We start from the raw sequence: 16,123 nt of genomic DNA, 5'->3' as shown, positions 1-16,123 counted from the left end.
CAGAATACATTAGGATAGATATTCTCTGGCTCAGAAAATGGCAAGTTTACAGCCTTCAGGGAAGCAAAAACTCATTGCACAGAAAGATGAAAACAGCTATACTACTTGATGCCAAAATAAAGATGTTTGTTTGCCCCTGCCAACTATTAAGAGAGATGTCATAATAAATGTTAAACAGCAGAAATATTGCATGGCTTTGATTTGAGTCTGCAGTGTTACCACTGAAAGCCAAGTTCTGAGAAACACAGCCTAACAACAGACATACTGAAATGATCAAGTTACAGCACTGCCTGTCTCTGTAGTTTGTTTACTGTCATATGGAAATTACATTTATGATTACATAGTATTTTTAACCATGTGTCCAGGGCCAGCAATCAACAGGGGGATTGTTTATAAAGCAATTTCACAATCCACATCTCTAGAAATCTCTGGGAGGGACAAAAGTGACTGTCCTTCAAATCGCATTCTTTTATTTTTGTCAAGATTGCCCTCAGAACTATGTTCAATGGAGTTTATTTATTAATCACTGTTTCCTTTTAGTAATTAATTAATGTTCAGGTTGGCGCCTTTTTTTAGGATACTTTTATTCCTGGAAACCCCTGAATAAGTAGTGAAAAATGTACAGTTCAAGTACAGTTAATAAATAGGCAGTATCCCAAAAGAAACAACATGACTTTTCCGATGCTGAGGGACTCCCTGTCTCAGACATGGTTTTGGATTTTGGACTTACGTTCCAAATGAGTCAGAACTGGAGCAATCATGTCGAGCTATTACAAACCCATCAAGGGTTTAATCTCCAGCATGTTAGACGTCTTGTCTTCATTTAATCATATGGGCAGTATATTCCCTACAGGAGCCACCTGTACTGCCTTTTCCTTCTGCATGCCAAGATATTAAGCTCATAAAATAAACCCATACACAATTAAAGATACCTTTGACAGTAACCCATTTGTACCATTTTGTGTTTGAGTATGTGAAGACCTGTCTTTATAAGTCTGCTTTATTATCACTGGGTAAATACTCATTTCACTATCCTTCAGTATCCATTTCTCTAGTCTCCAGTAGGGTGTCATTTTCACAAAAGAGATATGGACCTGATTTAAAGGCAAACGTATGTTCAAACCCAGTGACTTAAATCCGAAATCATATGGTACATTCACTAAGTGCATTGTTGGCCTTGGTGTGACCGTGTCAGCATCAATACGCTGCAACTGTCTGAGGAGCTGACCATGTGCTCTTGGTTTGTCATATACACCATTAGAATAAGAGTATTGCTCTTTGTTTCTGTAAGTCGTTTTTTCTTTAATTGCTGTAGTCTTCTTCTGAATCTAACTTTTCCCAATGCCAACATTAACATCTTGTTCACATGTGACACATTACATAGGGAATTATATTGGCTAGTGTCCCGCCCCCTTTATTTATTCTGGCTCCCAAGTGACACAGCTGTTTAATGATGTTCAAATGCTACAGTGGCAAAAAAAAGCAGAAGAAACAGACATATCTGGGAATCACAATGGACCAAGTACAGAGCCAAGTGCGGTTTAAACAGATATTTTGCATAACAGTACTTTTGATTCATTCCTCAAAACGGGATTTGTCAGTTTCTTTTGCACAGCTAGTTGACTTAAATATGAAGCCTTCATGTATTCTGCCTGCTGCCGAACATGTTCTATCTTCTCCTTAGCTGTCTGATGATATTGCACTTAGATGCCAAGCCCTTCAAAAGCTGTTGAAAACTCAACACTCACTGCGAAGACTCGTTTTATTAATGCAAGGTCTTAACCCCAACTTGTGCTGTCAAACAAAAAGATGGTGAAACAAAGTTAAGGAAGCTTTTGAATTTGATCAAAGCAATCGAAAAGGACACAGGAATGTACATTTTGAACATATTAACACGTTTCTCTGTCCCACACAGAATGCACAGAGGGTCATCTCAAAGGCCATGCTATATTTGACCAATAGACTTGGCCAAAGTAATTGAGAACTGGTCTTGAAATGAACCAAAAATACGAAGGAAGCTGAGTCAGAAATGAGAGGGAGAAACAAGAGATAATTGGACTCCAATTAAAGAAGAGATCTTGTAGGGCTTGTAATCCTTCAGCAGTGCTAATTACAGGAACACAATAAGAGTGCTGCTCTGAAGTGAAGGGAGTTTTGCATCGCCTGAACTATGAGTTTTAATTTCTCATTTTCTCACTTATCAAGACAGATAGTTTGTGTTGCTGCCCTGGGCTACATTAGCATTCTATAGTACATGTAATTGAGATTATTGCTGTGCAAATTCTCAAGATAAACACAGTTTATTGGTAGTTGTGTTTCTGTAATAAAGCCCAGTACTGGATACAACCTCTCCACTGCGGTCAGACTCTTTTATCATAATGAAGATACTACTGTAGGCTACCTGTTTAAACAAGACCAACACGTTTGCTGTGTTTAATTGATGCAGGGAAACAATCCATAATGAGGGCTGAGTAGAAAATGGTAGGTAATTATTTTGCAACAGAAAATGAAAATAAACAATGGCATTTATTGGGGAGTATGGTTTCATTTTTCATGGGCCAGCCTTTTTTAATTAAAGAACTATTTGCATTTAAGTCTATTAATTGTTTTTATTTGTCTTAATATTGCTGCTATGTTTTTGAATACATTTATTTATTTCTAGATTTAGAAAATAAGTGATTTCCAGTTTTTGTTAATCAACTAGCTTCTATTGCCCAGACATCTGGATAATCGGCACGTTTCACATTTAAATAAATCAATAAATAAACATTGCCTTTAGAATTGTAGCGAAACAGTCAGTACCAAGTATACACCCTGAAGTGTGATAGAAACAACACACAAAGACACGACTGGCAAACTGATGAAGAAATGCGGCTGACCTTTCTTAAGCAATTTCCCCCATATGCAAAGTGAATATAACATCATCCACATTGTCTGTGTTTAAGCAACCAATGAAAAAAGTGTGTCAGTAATTATTCTATTAAGCAAGATGTCTCAGGAGATGATTAAAAATGTGCCAAAAAGTTTTTTGGTTTATCGTTTCTTTTATGGTGACCAAGTTTCCAAATGCTTTCTCTCTGCTCGCACGCAAAGCCAAGTCCCTTGTGATATTGTTCTGAGTAGTTGCAGTCCTTAACCAGCTCACACCTGTTCCTGCTTGAAGTGTGACAGGCTGCGGTCCCATTATGCAACAAGATTTAATACTGTGTGGTTGTGTTTGTTGTTCCTCATAAATTGTACCCACTGTCACAACCATGTGTTCTTCTACCAATCACAAACCACACACACACCCTGAATAAAACATGTGCCTTAATATATTTTATTAAAAGTAAATATATACATTCAGTAACAACAGGTTTTGAAATCCATCCACAGATGCTATAAAACTGTGATTTATTGTAATTCATTTGTTATGTATCAATGAAAATCTACAACTTTTCGTTTTGCATTCTTGATGTCGATTTGAAAGCAGGAAATTAAAACATTCAACACACAAAGGGAAGAAAAGAAAGAAAGAAAAAGAACATAGAAGTATTTTGAAAGCATGGATGGATCATTAGGAAAAGCAAGAGAAACTAAAGCAGGGCGATCTCCCCAGTGTGATGATGCATGACTAGAGATCAGTTTATCCCTGATCCCACTCAGCTGTGTTGTCTTCCTGTGTCTCTCTGCAGAGGTCGAGGGGTCGTCAGCCCTCTGCCTGCGCTCCATGCACGAGCTGCCCGCCCAGCTGCACGACCTGTACCAGCAAGGCTTCGTGCTGACCGCCGTCCACTCCTTCATCCACCCGGCCGGCCAGGAGGAGGGCAGCATGCAGCAGCGGCAGCAACAGCAGCTCTACCGGGCTGTTCTCATCAAGCTGGCTGAAAGGTACTGGTTTCCATGCCGAGCCCTGACTGGCACCTTGGCTCTCGGCAGACAGAAACGTATGCAAATTGCCTGATTTCCCTTGTACACTTATTTTAAAACGATAGGATTACCCACTTCCGTCCTAATCATTATCGAAAGTTGTTTACCTTATTTAGCCATGAGTAACGGTAGATTCAATTCTCATTATAATTTTTTTACAGTTTTTCAAATTAAATTAATATATTGGGGGCTTTCTACAACTCTTCTCTAAGTGAAGATAAGCTGCACATGTGTTACGGCCACTCTAATAAACACAGATACTGCACAGAAATAGAAATGAGTAAATACTTCACTTGGCTTTGGAAAAACAGTCTCTTAGTAACCACAAGAAAAAAACACAAAGAAGTTGAATGCAGAACTGAAACAATTTGAATATAGTTTGAATATAATAAACACTAAACCATTGACCCAGCAGGAAATGTGGAAGTTTTGGGGAATCTGAAACACAGAATGTGAGTTTTCTTTTTATCGGTTCTGTTTTCCGCTGGGTTTGAAAGAAAGTGTTGTTTTTGAAACTTGATTTGAGTACTTCTTTAGTACTGCAATGTTTAAGCTGTTTTTCTTTGTAATGAGTTGAAAATGAGCTACCAAAGGGGGAGTAAATATAGAAAGATCTTTTAAAGCAGATCAGAAAATTCAGCATTCATTACTTCTTTTAACAGGTAGAAAATTATGAACTTAATCACAAATAAAAAAAATTGAATATTACTCTATGCACACAGGCATCTCCAGTTTAAAGCACTAAAGATCATCACAAGCACATTCTGTACTATAAAATCAACCCCCTACTGTAAGTGTAGGACCAGACCTCACTTGTGTGAACAGGGAATTTAAAAGCGGGGAAAATCCTGAAGGGCATCGTGTTTATAAGAGCAGATCTGATATCTCATCAGACCATTCCTAATTTTTCCACACGCTGACAGACATAAAGGCAGGACTTGTAAGCTCTTGTGAAAACCAAATTCTCATGTCTTGCCCTTTTAGAAATCTGCGACTTTCCTTTGAACTAAAATTAAAAAATTTTGCTTGAAAAGTGATAAATCAGCGCTTGGTTTAAAAGTGACTTTCAGTAGGCTCTGCAATTTCTGCTCAACTGGGCGCAGAGAAAAGAGGAGAATAAGAAAGACCTTAACTTTGCCCTGGATTTGGGAAATCAAAATTAAGATTGATTTAGGAAAAACAACAACTATAGTTTGTCATTTAGTGTAATCAGAAAGGGAAACCCCAGGAGAATGCATGAAATCCTTCTTGCTTATGAGAAAAAGAAAATGTCAAACAGAAAATGAATAAGGTCATGCATTCCCTCCACAAACAGACACTTAAAGAAGTTGGTCCCAGAGGCACTGTCGATACTGGCCTGGAATGTTCGGCTTCTTCTCTTAATGGCTCGGAACTGTAAGCTAATTGATTACAAAGAGAGCAATAGAAATGGCGAAACAAGATGTTAGATCTACCAATATGCTTACATAAGAGCAGTAGCGATACATTTCTGAAGAACATTAGCCATGCATGCTTTCAGGACATTACCTCTATTATTGAATTAGGTTAGATAAAGATAGTTTTTTTTTATGCTGCTTTATGTACAAAAAAAGAAACCATACTTTCAATGACATTTCAACACAGCATGATACAATTCAGATAAGTATTAACAGTATTCATTATCCAGTCTGGTATTCATTCAGGAACCTTTTGGAAAGCTCTGTTTTAACATTTTTAAATTGGGTTCAGGAGAGGTACTCTGGGGGCCAAGGCAGTTTTAATTTTATGTAAAGTTGTATACTGAGAAGAAACATTTTGCATGCTGTGCCTATTGATACGCCTTTAAGGGCAATTTTACCCACAAATGACTAGTTCCTGCACAGTCCCTACCCCCCAGAGTATGTGACAGGCCACATTATGACATGACTGGTTGCAGGGCTGTTTCATAAAGGCCTGTCCTGGGCAATTGGGGTGAAGAGGAAATAAGCAATCTGTTAAACAAAAGTTGTTAACCTCCCTGTTAATGTAAGAGTGTTCACTTGTGGGGCATTTCTGTGATAGTAACTTTAAAACAATGGGGCACACAATCCAAGTTGCTTTTGTTATAGGAAAGAAATTTACAGTGAAGAAATTGTTTATTTTCGTTAAATGTAACAATCTCCCCTCTTCCCCTTCTAAAAATGATTTTGTCCTGGATCAGCTGTAACTGACCTACAGTTGCCGATCTGTGATGTGTTAGATAAATGTTTATTAAAAGTGAATGTACATCCTGTGAAACTTGCACCACTAGCATTTAAGCATCCTGAAACTTATGAATTTTGAAATACTGATAAATCTCTGCATGGGTTGACATTTATACATAAGATAAGATGTGTAGGAATGTTTGGAAATGCTTCTCTGATTGGCTGGTTTCTCACATGTGGTTTACAATGATCAGACCAACCCCAAGAGAGAAAGACACGAGAGAAAAAGAAGCCCCACTTGAATTTCTGAAGTACGTCTCTTGGCCTTGTTTACAGTCCATCCTAACAAGAATGCAAAGATGTAGTGTATCCGCCTGAAGTGTTTGCTGTGCTTCTCCAAAGAGCCAGGATCACACTGTCCCCTAAGTTCTTAGTACCAAGGCAAGTTGCCATTGGGGAATACAGCTCTTGAATGTCTTTTTTGTTAACTTAATGAGTTGTGCTATTTACAGGACATTCCTAGTAAATTAATACATAATTAGAAATACTATGTGATTATTTTATACAATTCTGCTGGGGATTGTAGATTTATATACATTTTCACAGTGATTTTCTCCCTCCTTTATTCTGGACGTCTCTTTCTCTCTCTCTTACATTTCGCTTTGGTATTTTCCTTTAATTTCAGTCCCTCTCGCCCTGCTTTGAATAGCTGCATGTATTGAATTCATCAAAAGGTCCTTAATAATGAGAAAATAATTCAAATTAATCACGCATTCATATTTTTGGAAGATGGCCTAGGGAATCCTGAAAGAGACTAGACCCGTTGTGTGTCAGCTGAAGGCCATGTGTCTGAGAGTGCTTGTCAGTTTCATGTCTCGTCCCTAACCGAACTGGCTTGTGAGTGTGATTAATCAATAAACACTGTGCGGGCTAATCCCTCTCTTCACCCTGGTTCTGAGGAATCTGAACACAGTGAAGATTTTTTCAACACTGTGCCCCTGGTGCTGGAGAGCAAACCGCACAAAGACCAATTACTGTGTATTGTTTCACACCCCCACAGGCTGACGTGCACTCGTTCTGGTTGTGGCGAGAGTGAAATCAAGCTGCATTCTTAGGCCTGATCAAAAGCAGACATTAGTGGAATCGAAATGGGTGTTTGCTGTGTGTTGGAGGAACAGAAACGGCTGTCACGTTCAAAGGATGCGAGTTCTGAATGACGGGCTGACGGCACAGCTGGGCAGCACCCCTCAGGGCCAGCGCGTAGGAGAGTAGCCTTTTTTAAGAGAACAACGTTCTGTCTTTTAATTTGACAATATATAATAAAACCTATTGAAAACACTCCATTGCTCAACACTGGCCATGGAGTCTGTCCTTATCTTCCTGCTTGTTCTGGACAAGATGGGCTTAAACAAAGAAGACTGGTTATTCAGTAGAAATCCGCGAGGAATAGAAAATAATCACAATGCATTTTCCCTCTTCTCACCGTTCGGACAAAGAAAATAAAAAAAGGATTGATAAGGGAAGTGAGATTCCCAGATAGCCGAGCATCTGGAGAGAAAGAAAACATCTTCAATGAAAACATGTTGGGGAAAAATAGAACAGGGCAAGCTTGCTTCTGGAATTGCTTTATTTAGCATGCAAGGTTTTTGTCTCTTGAGTACGTGCTGAATTCCATCAGCAGATTTGTGAATTCCCCAGAATATTCTTCTCTGCATTCTTTTCTTCTGTTTAAAAGTTTTATTACACATGAGGAAACAACTGAGTTTCTGACATTGCCAGAACATGCTCCTGAAAGCATGCATCTGCCAATGTGAATCATGAGCGTATAACCCTTGTTCATCTTCCTTTAAAATGTCAAATGTCAGTTCATTTTGAGTGTCAAAACTAAAATTATATTAATTATTGGCTCTGATGTTGTCATGACAATGAGAAAAAACAATATATAAAACAAACAGAGAGCATTTATGGCAGAGTAAATCACGACAGTCATAAATGTGGCCTTTTGCTTACATTATTAATGCAAACGATTCAGTACTCAAACCAGGACTGTGAAGGACAGTTGTGTTATCTTTAAGCCCCCTGAGCTGTCAAGCAAATACTGTACTGAGTGGATCGGAAATAACAAGGATTTCTGTAAAATTCGAATTGAATGCTAGAGCTGCCGTTCCATCCTGTGGTTTAGGGAAAATTAAAATTCCTGACCCCTGTGGGCCCATTCAATGTTGTAGGTGCCCTGACCTCCAAGTGCCTGCTGGAGATCAGACCCAGCTGTGGATGGTGTGTCAACTGTCAATGGTAACTGAAACCATCTGAGCAGGAAATGACAGCAGCCTTTTAACACGTCTACTACAGGGGCTTCCTGTGGGAGGAACGCTAGTCCGTTTGGGTCTTAGATGAGCAATCTTCTCCGTGAGACAGTTTTTAAAAATACCTGAAATAATTTTCATAGTCACCCTCTGTACAAATAACTCAAACAATCAGATTCGGGCTATAAATTGTGCATCGTAAGGATAACAATAACAGAAAGAAATACACGTTTACTTTCAAGAAAGCAACATTTTTCTCTTTTCAAAAAATGGCAAAATCCTATTGTATATATGGTATAAAGCTGCACTTTTACTTTCACAGACATTTTCCATAGATTGTAGAATGGTTAAGCTATAGTTTTATCAGAAACGGAAGGCTTAAGCCCTGATATTTTAGTCAAGCAATGGCCGTGTTTGAATGTGAATGGGTTTGTGAGCCGGGCGCAATCCGCAGATTGTCATTACCGCAATCCGCCAGAGCACACTTACCATTACCAGTCTTCGGCAGGCTTTGCAATGCCAATTTCTGAAGTTCCCAGGTGGTGTACATTTATACTGAGCTGTGGAATTGAAAGTGCGTTCCGGTCATGATTTTAATACGCCATGTCTCGCTCCACTCTGTTTGATAGTGAGACCGTTTTTTTTTTTCAGTTGGCTTTCATTCATGTCTCCGGGAGTCTTTTTCGGCAGGGAGAGGCCGATCCTGTCAACAGGATGAGAAAGCTGATAGAAGGAAGCCACTTTATCATCCTCTTTCTGGGATAGAATTAGACTTCCTATGTTGAGAATAGTGCTTTTCCTATGATAAATATAGACTGCTGGACTAGATATCGTCTACTTCATACAGTAGAGACAAACAACTTAAGTATTTGCTGCTGGAGATCTACAGCTAGATACATTCAATTCAAGTGATTTCTTAGATCATTGATTTAGATGATTAAAAGTAGCATTTTGTCTCTTTGGAATCTTGAATTAAAGCAGCAAGTATTTTTTTTCTGTGACTGTTTTATGTATGTTTATATTTATTTCTTATTAAGTCACACTGTTACTTTGTTCTCTCATTGTAATTCCTCCCTTGAGTCACATTAAGGTCACTAATATATTTTGAACAGGAGTAACACACAGAGGAATACAGTTCCAGAAAGCTGACATTTCTCTCTCTTTTTTTGTGTGTGGATGATACAAATGTTGAAATGTTCTTTCTGTCCTCCCTTGTAGCTCAGAAAACAAACAGCAAAACAATGATCCCCATAGACTGGAGATGGATATGTGCCTGTCCTCCAACGACTTCCCCGACACCGATGTAATACAGGGCTATATGAAAAAAGTAAGTTTCTGAAGGCCGATGTTTCACTATTAAGAACTGGAATGTATTAATAGGGTTCTGTATTTAAATGACTGGGTTTTTGCTCTTCGGGTTGATTGTCTTTCACACCCAATTTTACTCCTCCAGGAATTCTGTGCATTGTTTACAACCTGACTTCAGTCAAACAGAGCTGGTGTTTGAGGCCACAGCTACATAGATAATGCTAGTAAAAAATCTATTTAATTCCTTATTCACCACGACTCAAGATAACTAAACAAACAACAAAAGCACTTTCATGAAAATTAATCATGATTTCTTTGGAGCAGTTTCTTTACTAATTCAAATGACAAATATCCTTGGTAGGAGGTGACCGATCTGCAGAAATATTAACGGAGAGAGTACATTCCATGTTGAAATTAAAGGGGCACTATTTCATTACAATGGATATCAATAATGAACCTTTAAGAGAAGTTATGGCTGGTCAACATGTTGAGACACATAGCCTAACACTGTATCTTTGGACCGGTGGCTCTCTTAGCTGTTGCAATTAAGTGATGATCTTGATCTTGCTAATTTATTATTACTTCCAGTATGTTAGTGGCTTAGCTGCAATTTCCAACAACAGGTTTACTCTTCGCTGCAGCTCAGCCGAACGCTGAACACTGAACATGGCACACACTATTCCAGCAGGCGTCTACCCTGCAGGGGAGTCCCACAGCTCAAGCCAGAGCTTTTGCTTGGCTGTTAAGTAAATCCCCTATAGTCGGCTCATTTATACATCTCACACAGAGTTTATTCTCTTCCGATGGCAGGGGAATTTTGTGTGGCTAATAATAACATCTCTAAGGCAACAGAAAGATTCTCATTAAGAAGACAAAGTCTGCACATATTGTATGGGATATCATCCTTATGATTTATTGACTCCCACATAGTTCAAATTATATATATATATATATATATATATATATATATATATATGTATTTCTGAGAATTGTTTAATTGTGTTGTCAACTGAAATACATTCAACCTAATATCTTCATATCTAAGCCACACATTGTAGTCTTGTTATTATTTTAATGCTCTTTTTATCCCATGACACCAACACAGTCTCACACTATTTAATAAAACTCAAAAAGGGTTAATTCATACTTAATTAATGTCTGTATAAATACCTTATACATGGTCAACCACAATTCTGGTGTTGCTTTAAGAAAAGAGGAAGCTAAACATTCAATTGATCACTATGGCAACTGTTTAATACCTTTTCACATAAAAATACCACAAAATACCATCATTTGGGGTAAAGGTCAGCTGACTAGGGACACCAGCAAATCACTGTCAATACCCGTTCTAGGATTTCAGAGAGATTTCCAAACCCATCATTTTGACAGCCAGTGTGAATATATAAATACATCAATATATATTTCCGTGAAAAGCAAATACTTTCACAATTTCTTGGAAGCGCATATCGTTGAAACGAAATGTATTTTCCCCCTTATCTCTTTTCTCCTTTATTTCTTTAATGGGACTGCAGTGTAATCCTGAAAACTCAGTTTCAAATGTCACAGTGGAGATTACGATATTAACATTAGCTGGTAAGAGGTATTCAAAAAGACCATTGAAAATACGGTGCCTTTTAATTTACTCCTTTTTAACGGAAATTGTATTCTTTGCAATATTTCACACAAATTAACCAGCTGTGCATTAGCTGGGTGTCTATTAATATTAATGTATGTCTCTTCTCAATGAGTGATACATTTTTTTTATTTGCCCCTGGCAGGATTTTATTAAAAAGATCATAGAGAAAAATAGCGTCATTAACATGCTGTGACAGTTAACATTTTAATTTTATTTGATGTAGACTCCTTATATTGATTTCAAAATGCCAGCTGACAATTAATTTGAAAAACCATTGAATTTGTAAATGTGAGCAGACAATGCTAATGCATCTTAAACATTAAAATTTGTAGCCTGTTAATTTGAAATGAGATATGACATGATTCATTTGCATAGTCTGATCCTCCCTGAATACCTACTGTATTGGATTAGTCTACATTAAAATGTGTATAACTGAAAAATAAGAGAGCTTTTTACTGGTTATGAAGCATGCTAACTCATAATCTGGCACTTAAAAACTATAATTTATAATGTGCTGTTTAACTAATTTATCAATGGAAAGCAAATTATGTTGGCCAAGATATATAAAAACACCTTGACATACAATCTCATGTATTTCACATTTTGACAGTTTGCATTGATAAAGTTCTTGCCACCACAAGAACATCCATATACTTCATCTCAGACTCTGAGACCAAGGAGATACAGATGAATAATAATTAATTCAGTGAAGACAACCTCTTCAAAAGTAGGATATTTCATATTGATTTATAAACATCAACAGGAGCAGGAATTTCTTTTAACACACTTGTCTTTTTAATTGCTATTATTCATGTCAATAAATATTTAGGAGCTCAGCTGATTTTGAAGTTAGTGTAGTTTATTGTACTTTTGTTCATGTTCAGAATGTTCAGTTTGGAGGATTTATTTATATGCTAATGAGCTTATCTGAAACTACTGTTTTCTTCAGATCTCTGCCGGTCATTGTTGACTGGTATTTCAGACACAAATAACACTCCTTCAATAATATAATTAAACTTAAGATAGATAATAAATAAACGATATCATCATCATCATCTGCTATCCATGCATGAACTGCATAATAGAAAGCATGCTTGCAGCCTGCAATTATAAATGGAAAACTACGATAACGATATTTCCTCAAGTTTGACCTGACCGCTGAATGGAATCACGCAGTTAAGCTATAATTAAATCGACGGCACACAGATGTGGAAACCTCAGGCCGAACGCTAAGCATGCCTGAGGAACTGAGATTCGTATCGGCAAAGCCAGCAGCCTCTGGGAGACAGAGTGCTGAAGGTCAGTTTCAATGACACAATCTGGGGATCAAGGTGAAAAGGCTGGGGTTCATACAGACGATGTAGTATACGTCAAAAAAGTCATCAAAATTGTGCTTGGAATGTGGAGAAAAATGGCCACAAGAGCATCGAATATGAAATCTACACGCTACACGTGTGCTACACGACACGGTAGCGATTGTAATTCAGGATTCTTAGAAGAGTTGCCACAAGACCTTTAACACTCAGAACACATTCAGAGCAGCTAAGGGGCTATAGCCTCCCCCATTAACTGTCTTTGAAGAGGCACAGGATTTTCAAAGAAAATTTGTGAACCTTGATATCATTATCAAAGACTTTAAAAGCATTGCTCCCGTGGCTTTTAATTAAAATTTAAAGTGATTAATGCAATACCAGGCCGTGGTGAAGCCTGCAGTCTTTCCACAGAGGCTTTGAATGAACATTACTGGAGAAAGCTTGTTTTACCGAGTCTCCCAGCTATGTATACAGTAGATACGGGGATTAATCCGTCATGTCAAGTGCTTAGTCATAGTTCCCACATTAAGAATGAAATAATATTCCCCAATTATAAGAAAAAAGAAAAGATCTGTTTGTTCCCTGCTGTGATGAAAACCAATTGAAATTCACAATTCTTATCACGTGCATCTTAATACATGCAAATATGTATTGGTTAAAACATAATTAGCTGCTGTCCTGTAATGCTTTGAAGGGTTATAGTGTGATGTAACTGAACAAAGACAAAAAAGTAATGATCACCGTCCACCGGTATGCAGCTTTGTAATTAATCCAGATCTACTGTTTGGGAGGGAATAAGTAAATCTGTTTAAACACCCTCTTCAATCCCTGTGACACATCATTCATCATTTTTAATTCACAGGTCCAGGACGCTGCGGAACAGGGAGTGACTTTTGTGGGCTTCGTCCAGCAGCACGGCTTTCCGCTGACCTCTGACGCCCAGGAAGACAAAACGCTGTCACTGCACTCCAGCCCGAGCTCTGCGTTCGAGACCTTGGAAGACGGGCCAAGCGTCAACCTAGAGCTGGAGGCTGCAACGGAGGAGGGAGGATGTGGGTCGGGACAGGGGCCGGGGACAGAGCGGGAGACGTCCCCTCCGGCGCTCTTGAACGAGAACGAAGGACAGGCCGACGTCGCGGGCAGTGGGAATAATGGCAGTGAACAAGGGGAGGATTCTTCTCAGCACCCCTCAGATGGACTGACAGACCCACCCACTGACGATGCACAACAACACAAGGACACGGAAGAGGCCCCCGAAACCGACACTCTCACTCACAATAACAACAAGGAGAAGCCGACGGAGGGGGAGCCCAAACTGACCAGCCCAACGCAGTCCAAGAAAGGTATGTCATTTTTTTTTTCTTTTGGAACAGTTTGCCCATCTGTAACTCAGCAGGAATTGAAAGAGAAGGGAAGCAACTTAACATTTATGACTTGTCTTCACACTGCTTTGTGCTTTTTTTTTTTGTTCTCTCAAAATCCAAAACCTGTTGTATTGAATCAATTGAATAGATCAGCCATCACTTCCACTGACTCATCAGCTCCATAGAGAGCTAAAAATTCCCTTCCTGTCCTTTTAAGTAGATCTCGCATTGCCATTTAGTATTCCTTTTACATACAATACCAACTCCCCCTTGAATCGGTTCCACAGCTGTTTTTATGATGAGATAATCCCTGGCATGTCTTAATCAATTGTGGCACACAAGCTAAATGTGCTCTCAATAACAGAGCTGTAAATTGAGCTGCCGCTGAATGGTAGGTTTTCCAGCAGATGCGTGTGTAGTCACACAATCAGTTCCCCAAACTTCCCTCTGATTTCATATTTAGAGTTTAAAATATGCCTCTGAATACTTCCTATGCCAACAAAAACCTAACTCTGATATCTGGCTTGGTTTCAGTTGTCAGCAATATTACACACTTGCATGGCTAAGCATTTTGTCATGACATTTATAAAATCAAAGATAGTCCTCCTATACTTAACGTATCTGTATGTTAAAGCCCACTTTGAGATTAACTGTATGGACCTGCCGACACAGCGTGTGGGCCGCATTTGCATTGATTGGAGAGGCCGTGCACTGACACATCTGGGATTACCGGCATAACTTTTGTCTCTAGACTCTTGACAGCTGGTTTATGTCAAATATCTGTCAGAAATCTAATCCCTTCTAGCCAGAGCTGGTGCCTGCAAATGTTTTCGGTGTAATACAGACTACAAAACAAAATGCATCCTATGAATTGATTCAGTCTGAGATGTTTCATTGTCAAATCAACGTCGGTGTGCTGTAGACTGGACTGTACTGCCTGGGGACCAATGCAGGCAGTACCTTTTCCCCAGGTGAGATATCTATTCCTTCAGCTCTGTATCCTTAGATCGCGCTATGTCCGTGTCGGCTGCCAAAAAGGATTTCAATCGCTTCTCTAAGGATAGGTGTTTGATTAATTATGTTCTTGTGGAGGCTCTTTGAAGATATCGTGGTGCAAGTTTTTTTTTTTTGTGGTGATGAGGGCAGATGCCTTGATTCCACACTGGAAAATTGCTCCAGTAGGCCAGTGTTTTTTAATTCTGTACCCCAGCGAGCCACCTTTGTGTAGTGAATTTGAGGTTTGTGTCACTTTCCTGCGTGTGTGGACTCCTGATGTGTGGCGTACTAGCACTGAACAGATTTAGTGTGCATCTCTGTAGTTTCCCAGGCTGCCTCAAGGCAAGAAAGGGATCTTAACTGCTGAACAAAGGCAAAGACGATGGAATGAAAGCAATTCGGTTTTGAAAGGCAGCTCTTAGACCTTGCACACGTCAGCTGATTTAAAGATGTACTTGCAATGTCAGCTAAAGTAAAAGAATATATATATATATATATATATATATATATATATATTATTATTATTATTATTATTTTTATTTATTTTTTTTCTATTAGATGTACTAGAATGCAGAGGTAAAACATCATATTGTGAAAATTTATATTAACAAATACATTTATATTGAGCACATTATCATTGTCTTGTGCTGGCCAGAGAAAATTATTCACTTAGGCTTTTGAAGCAGAAAGTCAGAGCGGTGACTGGCCCTGTAATTGTGTGCATGCGCTCCTCCTTTGCATGTGTGGAGCAAACAGACACTTGATTGTACAAAAAACAAGCTAAGGTTTGAAACTTTACTTTGGTGCTTTAATTACTTTCATGTGGTGCAGGAATGATCAAATGTAGCTGGCTTATTAAATGATGCAACCTGAGCTCGGAAAATCTTAAAAGACAGTTTTCCCCTCAGAGTCAGTCTTCAGAAGGTCTTTGAAATGCACCGTGAATACTCCACAATGATCATCTGAAACGTCTACATTATGTTTTGGTTTATTTATATATATTAACCGATCACATCAACAAATATACATGCATTTGTCCGCTGGCTGTTACAGACGTCATTGTCAGATTTATTTAGAGGTTTAGCTTCTTGGTATGATCTCACTTCCTATTTCTATATATTTTGACATA

General features: G+C 38.5%; 1 protein-coding gene across 3 annotated transcripts in view; it reads left to right on the top strand.

Moving 5' to 3' along the window:
• Positions 1-16,123, top strand: part of rftn1a (raftlin, lipid raft linker 1a) — a 52,760-nt gene that overhangs the window by 18,673 nt on the left and 17,964 nt on the right. For all 3 annotated transcript variants that reach the window (XM_066715687.1, XM_066715685.1, XM_066715686.1), the window contains exons 3-5: positions 3,675-3,870; positions 9,596-9,704; positions 13,497-13,977. In XM_066715687.1, coding sequence (XP_066571784.1) covers positions 3,675-3,870; positions 9,596-9,704; positions 13,497-13,977 — 786 coding nt within the window. The remainder of the gene's footprint in view (positions 1-3,674; positions 3,871-9,595; positions 9,705-13,496; positions 13,978-16,123) is intronic.

This window comes from Amia ocellicauda, chromosome 10, assembly GCF_036373705.1.
Source record: "Amia ocellicauda isolate fAmiCal2 chromosome 10, fAmiCal2.hap1, whole genome shotgun sequence".
NCBI lineage: Eukaryota > Metazoa > Chordata > Actinopteri > Amiiformes > Amiidae > Amia > Amia ocellicauda.
This window is presented reverse-complemented; position numbering and strand designations above follow the sequence as displayed.